Source organism: Meriones unguiculatus, chromosome X, assembly GCF_030254825.1.
Source record: "Meriones unguiculatus strain TT.TT164.6M chromosome X, Bangor_MerUng_6.1, whole genome shotgun sequence".
Lineage (NCBI taxonomy): Eukaryota > Metazoa > Chordata > Mammalia > Rodentia > Muridae > Meriones > Meriones unguiculatus.
Window position 1 is genome coordinate 81,965,500 of NC_083369.1, and position 14,736 is coordinate 81,980,235.

At 35.7% G+C, this 14,736-nt stretch overlaps 1 protein-coding gene across 7 annotated transcripts in view; it reads left to right on the forward strand.

Annotated features, from left to right (window-relative positions):
* The window catches only part of Stag2 (STAG2 cohesin complex component), a 145,155-nt gene that overhangs the window by 66,332 nt on the left and 64,087 nt on the right, over window positions 1–14,736 (forward strand). For all 7 annotated transcript variants that reach the window (XM_060375190.1, XM_060375188.1, XM_060375192.1 and 4 more), the window contains 2 exons: window positions 8,935–9,031; window positions 12,713–12,789. In XM_060375190.1, the coding sequence (XP_060231173.1) occupies window positions 8,935–9,031; window positions 12,713–12,789 (174 nt within the window). The remainder of the gene's footprint in view (window positions 1–8,934; window positions 9,032–12,712; window positions 12,790–14,736) is intronic.

The window sequence follows — 14,736 nt, forward strand, 5'->3', positions numbered from 1 at the left end:
CACATGTTGGTATACAAATGTCAATAGCTCTGTCAGGGGATATGACGTTCTTTCTGCCCTGCTGTCACTATATGCACATCATTCACATACATACACATACATAGAATAAAAATTAAAAGGGATAATTAAAATAGTTGAATATGATTGGTTTCTTAGTTACATTTTTACTGCTGTGACTAAGAACCATCAGTGAAGCAACTTAAAAATAAATTTAATTTAGGGCTCACAGCCTCAGAAGGTAGTAAAGTCTATCACTACCATGGCACGGAGAATGTTAGAAGGCAGGCAGGCTTGGCACTGGAGTGGTAAGTCAGATCTAACTGAAAATTCAAAGTTCACTTCCCGGGCACACCTCCTGACAAGGCCACACCTTATAATATATACTAAACTGTTTCACCAACTGAGAGAGGACCAAGCATTCAAATAAAAGTGAACTTAGTCTTAGTAAATACTCAAGGAATATATACTATCTTTCTGTGGTTGTTTTGAGATGGGGTATCTTTTTTTACTCAGGATGCTCTTGAAAATCTAGGCTCAAGAAATCCTCCTGCCTGAGCCCCTTTAATAGCTAGGAATATATGCCATCACACTCTACCTGGAATATAATATTAATTTAAGGTTATAGGGAATTAGCTTGGTATAATTAACTCTATTCAGTATATAAGGCATATAAGGCTAGTTTCCTGAGAAGTAGTCACTTAGGCTTTATGTTATCGAATAATTTAATTGGAAAATTTACTTAATAATTATCTAAGTATTTGACATTGCAATTAAGATGTCAAATATCAATTGTGATTGGTAAAGACATTTCATATGCAAAATAAAAATACTTAGCCATTTGTGCCATCAGCAATTTCATATAGTAAGGAACATAGCATAGCAGATCAAGTCATAGCATTTTAATTCATCTTCCATAGTTTAACTTTTCTATAGTTACATTTAGTGCTTAGACATTTTGTTATTTAATGTTTTAAGCTAGAATTTGAGTATACATTTGACTTTTTATTGGGATTAGTAGTCTGTCATTCTTGGCATTTACATTGTTTTATTTAGTTACTCTATAGTTTAAAAGTACCCACCTCTGTTAAGATCTTCCTTTGCATTAGTTTTATCCAAAGGGCTGTTATTCTCAGCTGTATTGTATTCCATTTAAATACTTCCTTTTTTGGTAGCCTTTATAATATTTTGTTTTAATTAGTAACTACATTAATGTGTACACAAAGATATAGGGGGAGAGAGAGATACTCAGTCAGTCAGTCAGTCAGTCAGACTTGTTTTCTTTTGGTCAGTGCCTCAAATCAGTTCCTAGACTTTGTACCTACTAAAGCAAGTCTTGTTTTACCACTGACCAAGTAATAACTCTAGTCTTTTTGTTTGATATTGTTTATTTTTGTTATTATCAGTGCTGAAGTTCATTTGTATTGCTACAAAAAATACAAACAAGGTCAAGCACATTCAGGGTGGTATAGCCATAGACATTCCTACTTGATGAATACAGTCCTACTTTTGATATCCACGGGAGGGGAATATCCATGATATTCCCTGCTCTAAGAATAAAGGGAGGGGGCAATAGAGGGAGGAGAAGGGAAGTTAGAGGGAGGGACTGGTAGGAGAGGAGGAAGGGGAAGTTCTGACCAAGATGTAAGGTAAATAAATAAATTAATGGATAAATACGAATAATACTCAGAAAAAGACACAAAATAATACAGACTAGATAGCCTGTATGAAACAAATTGATTTCTCAAAGTTAGGGAGTCTAGAAACTCTGGTATCAAGATTCTGGCAGATTTCAATGTCTGTAGGATATTGTGTCCTTGCATATGTCCTTTCTTAGTGGAAGGTGTCAGACAGCTCTCTGGGGTCTGTTTTATAAGAACATGAATCTCATTTACATGCTCTAATTGTCTTCTGAAGCCCTGACGAACTTCCCTAATAATATCACACTGGTGCTCAGCTCCCAACAGTACATTCAGTGTTGAAATAGTAGGGGGTAAAGCCAGAATTTTCGGCTTACAGACAAAGCAAAATAAAACTTTTATTTTCCTCCAAGTCGTCTGGTCTTTTGTTGACTATTTTAGATTATCAAATGTTTTTAGACTAGCCTAACTTGCACATGGACCTGAGTTTTGCCTCCAGCACTGATGAGACAAAGATTAATAAGAAGTAAAATAAAAACCTGAACTAACATTCTGTTTCTGCCTGCTCCAAGGGAAATTTCTAGTTATCTCCCCAGGGACTGCCCTGAAGTCTTCTCTACCTCTAGGTCCTTATGTGTGTTTCCTCTTGTATTACTTTGCTGAGACCAAATTTGCTCAAGGAAGTCTGCTTTTTAGAAACCGGGTTTTTTCTTACCCAAAAGTTCCAGCCCAGATTTCCTTATGGCTTACTTTCTATTTTTCAGCTACAGTGTGTGCTCTGTTTTCAGGCCTTTATGTTTCTCTAGATGCTTGGAATGGTTTCTTTTCTTTCTTTCGAATCAAATAGGACTGACTGAATAAAAAAAAATCACTTAAAAACTTATTTTTAATTATGTGTATACATGTGTTTCTGTGGGTGGGTATGTGCACTTGAGTGCAGATACCCAAGAAGATCAGAGGCATCAGATACTTTGGAAGGGACTGGGTAACAGGTGGTTGTAATCTGCCTGGTGTAGATGTTAGGAATTAAACGTAAAGATTTTCTTTAAGAGCAGTGTGTGTTCTTAACCTCTGATCTATCTCTTCAGCCTCATTTATTTATTTTTATTTTTATTATTTTTATTTTATTACAATTTATTCACTTTGTATCCCAGCTGTAGCCCCTCTCGTCCCTCTCCAATTCCGCCCTCCCTCCCTCTTCTCCCATGCCCCTCCCCATATCCACTGATGGGGAGATCCTCCTCCTCTTCCCTCTAATCCTTTCTTATCAGGTCTCATTAGGACGGTCTGAACTGATTTCCTCTGTGACCTGGTAAGGCTGTTCCCTACTCAGGGGGAGGTAATCAAACTCTTCAGCCTTTTAATGTCACTGTTTAGAAAAGCATTCTTAGGTGCTGACTTGTCTTTTCCACTGTAACATTTTTCTTACCTTACTCTTAACATTTCATTAGTACATTTATAATATCACATTATTGTAATATGTGTGTATATGGCTCTCATTTCACCTCTTTCCTTTGAGACAGAGTGTGCAGCTTGGCAGGCGTGGAATTAGTGACTCTCTTGCTTTAGCCACCTGAGTGCTTATATTTATAGCCTTGTTCCTCCATGCTCAGTTCTGATTATGTTTTTAGTGTACTATTTGTATTAGAAATTAGAAAATTTAGCCATTTGTGATGGCATACACTTATAATCCTAGAGCTTGACTAACCATGTCTGAAGGATCTTTTGTTCCAGGCCAAGTTGGGCTACATAATACAATCCAAGTCCGCTTAGGGCATATATTGAGCACCCACCTCCAAAATATTTTTAAACCACATTTAGTCTAAGAGCCTACATTTTTCATATTTTTTAAATTATGAAAGCCTTAATGCCTATTGTAAATTGTGCTTCAATTTCAAGAACTACTTTTTATTGCTCTGTGATCTCTTTTAAATTTCATTAGACCTTTTTATATCTATATTGTTCAGTGTGCCTTTATTTCTAGAACTGAGTCTAGAAATCAGGCAGACCTATGTAGGAAAGACATCTTTGCTGTATATGATTTTTGTTGGTACTTATTGAATATCTGGTATTAACACAGTTGTCCTAAGTCTTTACTCATGCATGGCACATACTCTGTGGTAACTCAGAGGCTGGAGTCAGCCAGAGCTTTACTTATAAATAACCTTTCCATGTGACTTGGGCTTTTTACAGTATATATTTTCTGAATTTGGAGTCTTAAGTAGTAGCCTATCCCCTACTGATTCAAGAAAACAGTGCAGCTGTGTGGCTTTCTGTGACCTAATTTTGGATATATTCTTATACTCTGTTGTAGGGAAAGAAGGCATAGACCCCCCCATATGTTGTTGGAGAATAGTTTTTAAAGACCTGGGGACTATGATTTTAAGCTATCCTAGTTATGTGATGTTTCCTTTTATTAGTCATTTTGGGAAAAATATTGTCACTTGTGTTGGTTAACATGTATAAGCTGTTATATTGAGAATGACTTATATGTAGGTCCATTATTGTAAGAAATACCTTTAAATGTAGGCTTATTACTATAATTAATATCTGAGATGATCAACATAAAAGGAGGAAAAGTTTATTTGAATTCCTTTTGAAAGTTTTCAGTCTGTGGTTATTTGTTGTCCTCTCCTCTTCTTTGGGGCTATGATTATGTGTTATGTGATGATGAGGAGAACATAGGGTAAACTTGTTTATCTCACAGTGGTCCAAAAACAGGAAGATGCTGGTGTTTTATAATTTTCTTTGAGAGCATACTTCCAAGTGCCTGAAGCTCTTATTAGGTTCCCAAATGTTATTAAAGTTTGTACCACCTTCCAGTAAGTCCAAGTTGAAGACTAAGCCTTGAACATTTAATACATGGACCTTTGCAGGAGGAACAAGCATTCCTTATCCAAATTATAGAAGTAGGAAGAATTTTGAAGGCTTAATTCCAGTGATATTTAGATGCATACAGAACTGTACAGCTATCACCATAATTTAGTTTTAAGAGTATTTTCAGTCTTCTAGAATGGAAGCTCATGTCCCAGAAAGAAAGTCATAGAAACCAATTTTTTCTTTAGCAGGTCTAGGCTACCACTAACCTACTTTGTATATATTCACTTGTTCTAGACAGTTTATTTAAATGGATTCATATAACCTCTGGGTAATCATATAACCTTATAAGTAATTTCTGTTTTATAGCGTAACTTTACAAAGGTTTATTCATGTTGTGGCATGTATTATGACTTTCTTTTGGTTGATCTGGTATATTCTATGAACATTTACTATTTTGTTTACATTCCTACATTCATACACATTCGATTTGTCACTACTTTCTTTTACTTTGAATAGTGCTGTACAAGTATGTAGTCAAACATATGTTTTAATTTCTCTTGAGAAATATATACCTGAGTATCAAATTGCAGTGTCATATGGTAACTCTATATTTACTTTTTTGAGGAGTTGCCAAAATGTTTTTCCTTAGCGACTACCATTTTACATTCCTGCTAGCAGTATTTTAGTGTTTCATCATTCCACAGCTTTGCCAGTGCTTTTTACTGTAGTTTGTAAAATATAATCATTTTAGTAGGAATGACATGAAATTTTTATGTATTTTTCTTTATTTTTAATTTGTATTAAACATCTTCATGTATTTATTGGTTGGTTGTTTATTGACTTTTTTGAACTGTGTATATTTATTTCTCTCTGTGTCCTCTCTGTCTCTGTCTCTCTCTCTGTGTGTGTGTGTGTGTGTGTGTGTACATGTATGTTAGTGCACCACATGCGTACCTGGTGCCCTCTAAGGTTAGAAGAGGACATTGGATATCTTGCAGTTACAGATGGTTGTCAGCTCTATGTGGGTTCTGGGAACCAAACCCAGATCCTCTGGAAGAACAGTTTAACCTCGGAGCCATCTCCCTATCCTTCATTTTGTCTTTTAAAAAATTAATTAGTTGTGAAAGTTCTTTATATATTTTGTGTACAAATACCTTGTCAGACATGTGATTTAAAAACATTTTCTCCCTTTCTGTGGATTATCTTTCACTTTCTTGATGAAGCCTTTGAAATATAGTTTTCATTTTTGAATAAGTCATATTCAATTTTCTTGTGTTCATACTATTGGACTAGTCTTCTTTTATGTTTTCTTTTAGGAATTTTATAGTTTTTAGTTTCTTTTTAAAGGTATCTCATCAATTTGAGTTAAGTAGTATATTTATGACCAAAGGCCGTATCCAGCTTCATTCCTCCAGTCGTTCCTGGGTCATCTGTTGACTTTCCTACGAAATTAAATTACCTTGGGATCCTTGTTAAATTTTTTAACTGAATATTAAGGGCATTACATGGATCTATATTTCCACTGCTGTCTTTGCAGTAGGTTTTAAATCATGAAGCATGAGTCTACCAGCTTTTTTTAATGCATGTGTATCATGTTTTTTTTTTTTTTTTTTTTTTTAATGCATGTTTCTCAGGTATATAAACCTCAGCAATGTTGTCTATTTTCTTTGAGGCAGGGTCTCTAATTGGCTTGGAGCTCATCAGTTAGGCAGAGTTTCCAGGGATCCTTCTGATTCACTGCCTGCCCATCCCAGGAGTACAGGTGTACACCACAGACCTGACAGTATATACATTGGTTCTGGGATTAGATTTAGGCCTTCAAGCTTGTGAGGCAAGCCTTTTACCCACTGTGCTATCTCTCCAGGTCAGATATTTTCATTTTAAAATACTGATTTGGATATTTAGCTTCTTTTTTAGCTATGAATTCCAGGATTAGATTTAATATTTGCAAATGTGTCAGTTGGAATTTTGATAGGTAAATTTTGGAGTATTGGGCATCTGATACTATTACTGCTCCAGACCTGTGAATTGTCTTACTTTTGATTCTTATTTAGTATATAATTTGCCATTTTTTTACAACTATGGTATTATTAGGGTCCACCACTGAAAAAGCTTTCATTTTATATTTTCTCATTAATCCAGCTTTTACCTCTTTCTAAAATCAACTTTTATTTCCATTGTAATGTTGATATTTACCTTTTTGTTATTTAAATTTAAAATTTAAACTTGATTAATATATGATATATTGTATATATTACTGGAATTCAAGGTAGAATTTCAACATTTGTATGTCATGGGCTCTTCAAATCTTGCTTTCCTTTATCTAACTTTCCTCACAGTCATTCTTATTAGAAACTATTGATTACTTTTGTGCATTTAAAATGATGTTTAAATTTATTTTATTTATAATGTTTTACGGAACAAAGAAAGTAGGGCATTTACTTTTTTTTTTTTTTTTTAGTAAATTCTCCAGATACTTAAATAGTCTGCACAAGCAACTTTATGCTGTTAAGATTACACACCAAATTCCCTACCATTTCTTTGGCAATAATAGTTCAATTCATGGGTTGATTCCGGGTTATAAAGTCAGATGGACAATGTAATAAATACCTAACTTGCTGGAGATAGAAGGAACACAACACTGGGACTTTGCCTCAGTATGTACAGTATACTATTTAGGGTGTTGACACCCCCTTTCTAGGCAGCACTATTTTAAATGTTTTCATTTAAGTAAAAACAATGGTCTCCAACAATACACCTTTGCCGAAGGCTGCATGCCAACAGGTCATAACATGCAAATTCCCTCTCCAGACTGCCCTTCACAACACTCAAGCTGTTTTTATTCTTCTTGAGTGTTAGGCTTGCTTTCTGACATCATTGACCAGCACTAAGGCCTCCTGGTTCCATCTATTGAGTTTCAGGTGAGAAGAGATAGTGTTCAGCATTTGTTTTTGTGGAGGAGAGTAGTTGTCTTTAACCAAACATAGCTAGTGTTCTGAAGTGACAATGAGGAAGACCCAAATTTATCACTTAAGAAAACAGACTTGGCTTAATCAGCCTCAAAGTAAAGACAGCATCTCCACCTCTCCACCATAGGAGCCATGGCACCCAGGACACACTGCAGAACACCTCTCCAAGCAGTGTTCAAAAAGTACTTACTTTTCTGTACCATCTTGTTCATTTCCACTTTCCCTTTGGCCCTCTTATTCATATCTGGGCTGAGGTAGGATTTTCTTGGCAGTGCACTCAATCTCTGATGAGTCACCCTTATGACGCTTGCACCTGGAGCTCTTCCTATCAGCATATTTGTAGCATCAGTTCCCCCAAACACATTATTTAAAGATTCAGGAAAAGACCTATGAAAGAGGTCTGAAATGTGTGCCTCCAGGTGTGGCATTTCACCAGAAAATACAAGAATAATGTACTTATGTGAGAGGACTTGTCCAAAGCTGTTATCCACACCAAGCAATGGCAAAAGTTAGCTAAAACTTCATTCCATGTGTAAGGCTTGAACACTCCTGAATATTTGCTTTCTTAGAAAGAAAATTTAAGGATATGTTTCCTAGGATATTATTAATGGCATAAAGAAACAGTTACACCTTATAAAACTGAATATTATAACTTAGTTTTTGTTTGATAAATTTTTAGATTTTTTGGTGGTGGGAGCAGTTGGAGACAGGGTTTCTCTGTGAAACCTTGGCTATCCTGGAACTCACTGTATATACCAGGCTGGCCTTGAACTCACTGAGACTCACCTGCCTCTGCTTCCCATGGGTTTGGATTAATGACGTACACCACCACAGCCAGCAAATTTTTAGATTTTAGAAAATGTATGTTTGTGTTTGTATGTGTTTTTTCACAAAAGCATGTACATGTGTCATGATAAAAAACATAGAATACTGGTGTGACCCTTGTCAAAAGGAATCTTGTTATATAGAAAATATGAGGGTGATATACTTTCTATAATATTATTGTTTCTAAGACATAATTATGGACTGTAGAATAGAACTAAGTGCTATAACTTAGTCTTTGGTTTCTGAAATTTTAATTGTTTAAAAGTTTGTGTATGTGTGTGTGCATGTGCATGTGTGTATGCACATAAAACAAGGAAGTGTGTATGTTATGACTTGCATGTGGTAGTCATTTTACAACTCATCCAGCTGGTTCTGTTTCTCTCCTTAATATTATTTGGGTCTTCAGGATTGAACTCAGGTCCAATACCCTGCTGAAATATCTGATTGCCCCAGTTTTCTTTTTAAAATTATGAATGAATAGAGGGTAGATGATTATTTTGTGTTGTCAGATAGTTACTTTATTGAATTTGATGCTATTAAAAATAAAATCAAACTTGCAACTTAAAAATATGAATATGTGTTCATATGATACTACATACTGTCAAATTTTATTACTTTCATTAGAACTAATTGCTTCTTAAACAATCAGTAAAAACTAATCTTTTTTTCTCCTTCTGCTCTAGTCGGTGGTAGATGATTGGATAGAATCATACAAGCATGACCGAGATATAGCACTTCTTGACCTTATCAACTTTTTTATTCAGTGTTCGGGCTGTAAAGGTAAAATATATTTATTTTAGAATCATAAATTCTCAAATAGCCACTTCTTTAAGGAATTTTTTTTTCTCATAGAAAATAATGTCTAGGTAATGAATTATTTGCATTATATCTGTGTAAAATTTATAAGGACTAAAGCATATAATAAAGCAAGAGAAAGTCTGTTGACAAAGATATTCACTGTGAAATTTATCTAAAAACTTAACAATTTATGGTATTTTATTAGATTTATTACTTTTTGCATCTTATTTAGGAATGAAGAACTGTAAAGAAAAGGGAGAAAGTAAATAATGAAGAGATAGGTTCAGATGGTATGGAATAATAGAGTGTAGGGATTAAAACTCCTAAATAACAGTCTCTAGTGTAATTCCCATTTATTGTAGGTTCAACATTTTGTGATGTTTTAACTTAGTTTAAAAATATTTTGAAATAAGAGTAGGGAAAGAACAAAATATAGAATTTTTTTTTTAACGGGACAAAATTTTTAGGACAAACTTTTAACGAAGCAACATAATTATGTAAATTGGAACATCATACCCACAAGCCTGTTTGATCAGTAAATCAGTAAAGATCATAGGTAGCTTCTATCGTCTCCTTTGTTTGTGATACTCTTTGAAATTATTGCAGGTACATAAGTAGAAATATTATGTAATTTTAGGGTTATCAGATTTTTAAAAAATTACTTATTTATTATTATTACAATTTATTCACTTTGTATCCCTGCTGCAGCCCCCTCCCTTGTCTCCTCTCACCCACCCTCCCTCTTCTCCCCCTATGCCCCTCCCCTAGTCCACTGACCTTTCCCTTGTATCTGACCCTAGCCTATTAGGTCTCATCAGGGCTGGCTGCATCATTTTCCTCTGTGGCCTGGCAAGACTGTAGTCCCCAGGTGGAGGTGATCTAGTAGTCTACTCAGTTTCCAAGTGGATTCTCTAGTAAGGGGATCAGGGGCTGTCTCTGACATGAACTCTAAAAAATCTAATAATCCACTAAGTTCATGTCAGAGACAGCCCCTGACTCCCTTACTACAGAACGCACTTGTAAACTGAGCAGCCAATGGGCTTCCTTTGAATAGGGGGTCTAGGTCCTCTCCAGACATGGTCTGTGTTTGGAGTATCGGTCTCTGCAGGTCCAGGTATTTTGGCTGTATTGTTCTTCTTGTGGTTATTAGATTTTTAATAAGACTATCACCAGCACTATGAGGATTGACTCTGCAGTTGTTCATTCAGTTAGGAATCATTGGCTGTACTGAGAGTGACTCCAGGCTGCTCTGTTGTTAATTTTTTGGCCAGTCCACATTTTCTTTCTTTCTTTCTTTCTTTCTTTCTTTCTTTCTTTCTTTCTTTCTTTCTTTCTTTCTTTCTTTCTCTCTCTCTCTCTCTCTCCCTCTCTCCCTCTCTCTCTCTCTCCCTCTCTCCCTCTCTCCCTCTCTCCCTCCCTTCCCTGTTCCTTTTCTGTTTGGTAGTTTTCACTTCATGTCTTGCACATCTTTAGACTGTGGGCTGTGGCCTGATATTCTGATGGCACCATCAGAACTGCCTCAGAATTCAGAGCCTGGAGTTTATGGCATCTTTATTTCGTGCCCTTTGATGCTTTTCTGTTTATTTTTTGGTTTCTGGCTATCATGTTCTTTTGAGGAGGAAAGTAAGCTTATGGGGATTGGCATTCCTATTCATTAGGGAATTTACTTTCTTCTACCTTTAATGATTTATTTCTTTTCCTTCTCCCTTTCAAATTTTAATGCATCAAATTTATAATTTTATTGGTTTTAACTACTTTAAAACAAATTCTTTGAGAATTCCATACCGTGTGTTACATCCTCCAATTCTTCCCAGATCCATCCTATTTTCCTTACCCACCTAACATATTTCCCTTTTTCCCCTTCTGTTGAAATTCACCAAAACTAAGTTGTAGCTTCAAAATATTGTTGGATGTGTGGCACTCTGTTGTTGAGTTTACTAGGGGGGGAAATTCTCTCTGTCGCAGGTAACATACTGTCTCAATTGAGGTGAGTGAGTGCGTATGTGCTCTGCTGTGTAAAGAAAACACTGTTTTCTTGTGGTAATCCACCACCTCTGTCTCTTACATTCTTTTTGCCACCTCTTTCACAATGTTAACCAAATCTTGGGAAGAGGGAGATCAGTGTATATGTTCAATTCAGGGATGAGAATTCTGCAGTCTCTTGTTCTCTGTACCTTGGCTAGTAGTTCACTGTGTTGATCACCATCCCCAAATAATTAATCTGGGGCTGTAATGAGAAGTCATTCAGAATTACTTTAACTATATTCATTTAGCATAATGATAGTACTAGGTTCTCTGCTAAGGCCTATTACCTGCATGGCCATTAGTTCTTTATCTGATAATGGTGCCAGGTATTCATCTTTTAGATCTTAAAATTGATGATTGATTTCTCAATTGGAAGCACATATAGTACTCAGTAACACTATAAAGTAGCATGTAGGGATAAGTCTTCCAGGTCAGTACACAATGGTTTAAAAGATAAGAAGGAAATAATGAAACAAGGGTGAAATTGGGTGGCGAAGCGGAAGGAGGATAAAGAAGGAAATACAGGAGAGGAAATAAATAGCACTAAAGGCTTTTGGAAAAAATAATAATGGAAACCTACTTTTTTAGAGTCTTTTTATGGTTTTTGATTTTTATTTCATGTGTATTGCATGTATGTCTGTGAGGGTGTAAGTTCTCCTGGAACTGGGAGTTACAGAAAGTGGTGAGCTGCCATCTGGTTGCTGGGAATTGAACCTGGGTCCTCTGAAAGAAAGGACAGCCAGTGATCTTTTCCACAGAGCCATCTATCCAGCCCATTTAGAATCTTCTTAATTTTATATATACGGGGGGGGGGGGAGAAAAAGAGGGGGGAGAATTTTTTTGTTTGTTTTTTTAGTGTTGTTGGTAAGTAGTACTCCCCACTCCCAGTATGACAAGATCCAGTGCTCCTGCTTATCCTCCAGAACTTGACAGTGGTACAGTATTTTTGAAGATACCTTCATGAAGTTTTAACATCTGCTAGACTTATCCTGCACTACTGACACTAATCTATAAATGATTACAGGATGTCATTACATAGTTGTTTAGTGCGTAGTATTGGCCAGTAAAGGAGCATGGTTAAATTGAACCGGATCTGTTACTTTCCCATGTCTTCACTTTCATCCTCTTTCTCAAATGTTATCATTGTCTGTTAAAGAGGCAAAACGTATAAATTATCCTATTATAGATAGCAGATGTCATATCTGAATATTTAAAAAAATAATTAAATATTGCTTTAACCAAATAGGTACAGTGTTTTCTTCTTACTATTGCCTAAACGATAATACACTATAACAACCATAGCTTTAACACTGTATTAGGTAGTAGAAATAATCTAAGACAGGATGCTATCCATAAGTTATATTCCAGTATGACACGATTTTACATGATGAATATGTATATCCAAAAATTATGGTATCTTATTCTCCATGAACATGGAAGAACACCATAGCATAAAATAGTATGAATAAAGTAACATGGGTAGTAATGGTCAAAATTGATCGTGCTTGGAAGAACCTAGCAGTGTGGGTTAAGATTTATGCTTTTATTGTGAATGTAGACTTATTAGATGCACTACTAGAAGTTTTCTATAGCTGTTTTCAGTAGTTCATATATTAACTTATTAATTGGAAATTTCAGGGGTTGTCACAGCAGAGATGTTTAGACATATGCAGAACTCTGAGATAATTCGAAAAATGACTGAAGAATTTGATGAGGTAATATTCTAAATGTTTTAATTTTATTCATTTTAATTGTGACTTTGTACTTATACATTTTCAAGTACTAATACTGTAGGTATTATTTATAATGCTAATCAAGTGATAGCTATGCAACATCAGGTAAGTTGTCTTAGCGTCAGTCTCATGTAAATGGGAATTATAAAATTTTTATAAGGTTGTTCAAAAATCAAAACTTGCATAGCATTTCTAATTCTATTCACGTACCAAGAACTTAATAACAATTGTTATTATAAATATAAAAAGTCAGAGACCACAATTTGGAATATAACATTCTGAAATTTTGGAAAAGGAATGTTTATTCAAATAATTAAATAGGTATTTTCGATAAATACATAGATTATTTTATAAAAACACTTTAAATTCAACTGCAAGGACAAAAATAGTATATATTGGAGTTGATTATCACAGTTTTCATTGAAATATTAATGCCAATAAATCATTGGTAGGTTTACCAAAGGAAAGATTCTTCAGGATGGAATTTGTCCTTGTTTAATTTGTAGCTGTATTCTAGCACGAGGAGTTTTACACTTCTAAAACAACTTGAATTTTCAAGTAGAAACTCTTATTCCACTTGTTTCATTTGATCATTTTTGCTTACTTTGTCTAATGAGAAAGCTTTCAGCTGTCATTCTAAGAGACAGAGTAGTTGTTAAAATGGTTTTGATGCCAGTAAGTGCTATTAATCAGTCCCTTAGAAGGACTGGTATTTATGAGCAATGGTATTTTTTAAATTTAATTTTATTTATATATTTGTTTATTATAATTTATTTACTTTGTATTCCCGCTGCAGCCCCCTCCTTTTTGTCTCCTCCCACCTACCCTCTCTTCTCTCCCCCTATGTCCTATCCCTAGTCCACTGATAGGGGAGGACCTCTTCACCATCTGTGTGACCCTAACATACCAGATCTCATCAAAGCTGGCTGCATCATCTTGTTCTCTGTCCTGGCAAGGATGCACATTCCAGAGGGAAGTCATCAAAGAATCGGCTACTGAGTTCATGTCAGAGACAACCCCTGTACCCCTTACTAGGGTACCCTCTTAGAAACTGAGCAGCCAATGGGCTTCCTTTGAAAAGAGGTCTAGGTCCTCTCGATGTATGGTTCTTAGTTGGAGTATTGTCTCTGCAGGGCCCCCAGGGCTCAGGTATTTTGGCTCAGTTTTTCTCCTTGTGGAGTTCCTGTCCCCTTCAGAGCTTTCTATTACTCTCTTCTTCCTTAAGGATTCCAGCACTCTGCCCAAAGCTTGGCTATGACTCTCAGTATCTTTTTCGATACCCTGGCAGGTAGGGTCTTTCAGAGGTCCTCCGTGGAAGGCTCCTGTCCTGTTCCTTGTCTTCTCCTACTTCTGATGTCCATCCTCTTTGCCCCTCTGAGTGAGTTTTAAGCATCTTCCCTAGGGCCCCCCTTGTTGTTTAGCTCCTTTACGACTATAGATTTTTTAGTGTTTATCATATATTTTATTTCGAATATCCACTTATAAGTGAGTAATTTTCATTTGTATCTTTCTGCTTCTGGGTTACCTCCTAGTTCTCACCATTTGCCTGCAAATTTCATGATTTCCTTGTTTTTAATTGCTGAGTAGTATTGCATTGTTTAAATGTACCACATTTTCTGTATCTATTCCTCTGTTGATGGACATCTAGGTTGTTTCCAGATTCTGGCTATTATGAATAGAGCTACTACAAACATGGTTGAGCAAATGTCCTTATTGAATAGTGGGGCATATTTTGGGTATATGCCTAGGAGTGGTATAGCTGGATCTTGAGGTACCACTATTCCTAACTTTCTGAAAAAGCCCCAGATTGATTTCCAAAGTGGTTGTACAAGTTTACACTCCCACCAGCATTGGAAGAGGGTTGCCCTTTCTCCACATCCTCTCCAGCATGCATCATCCTTTGTATTTTTGATCTTATCCATTCTGATG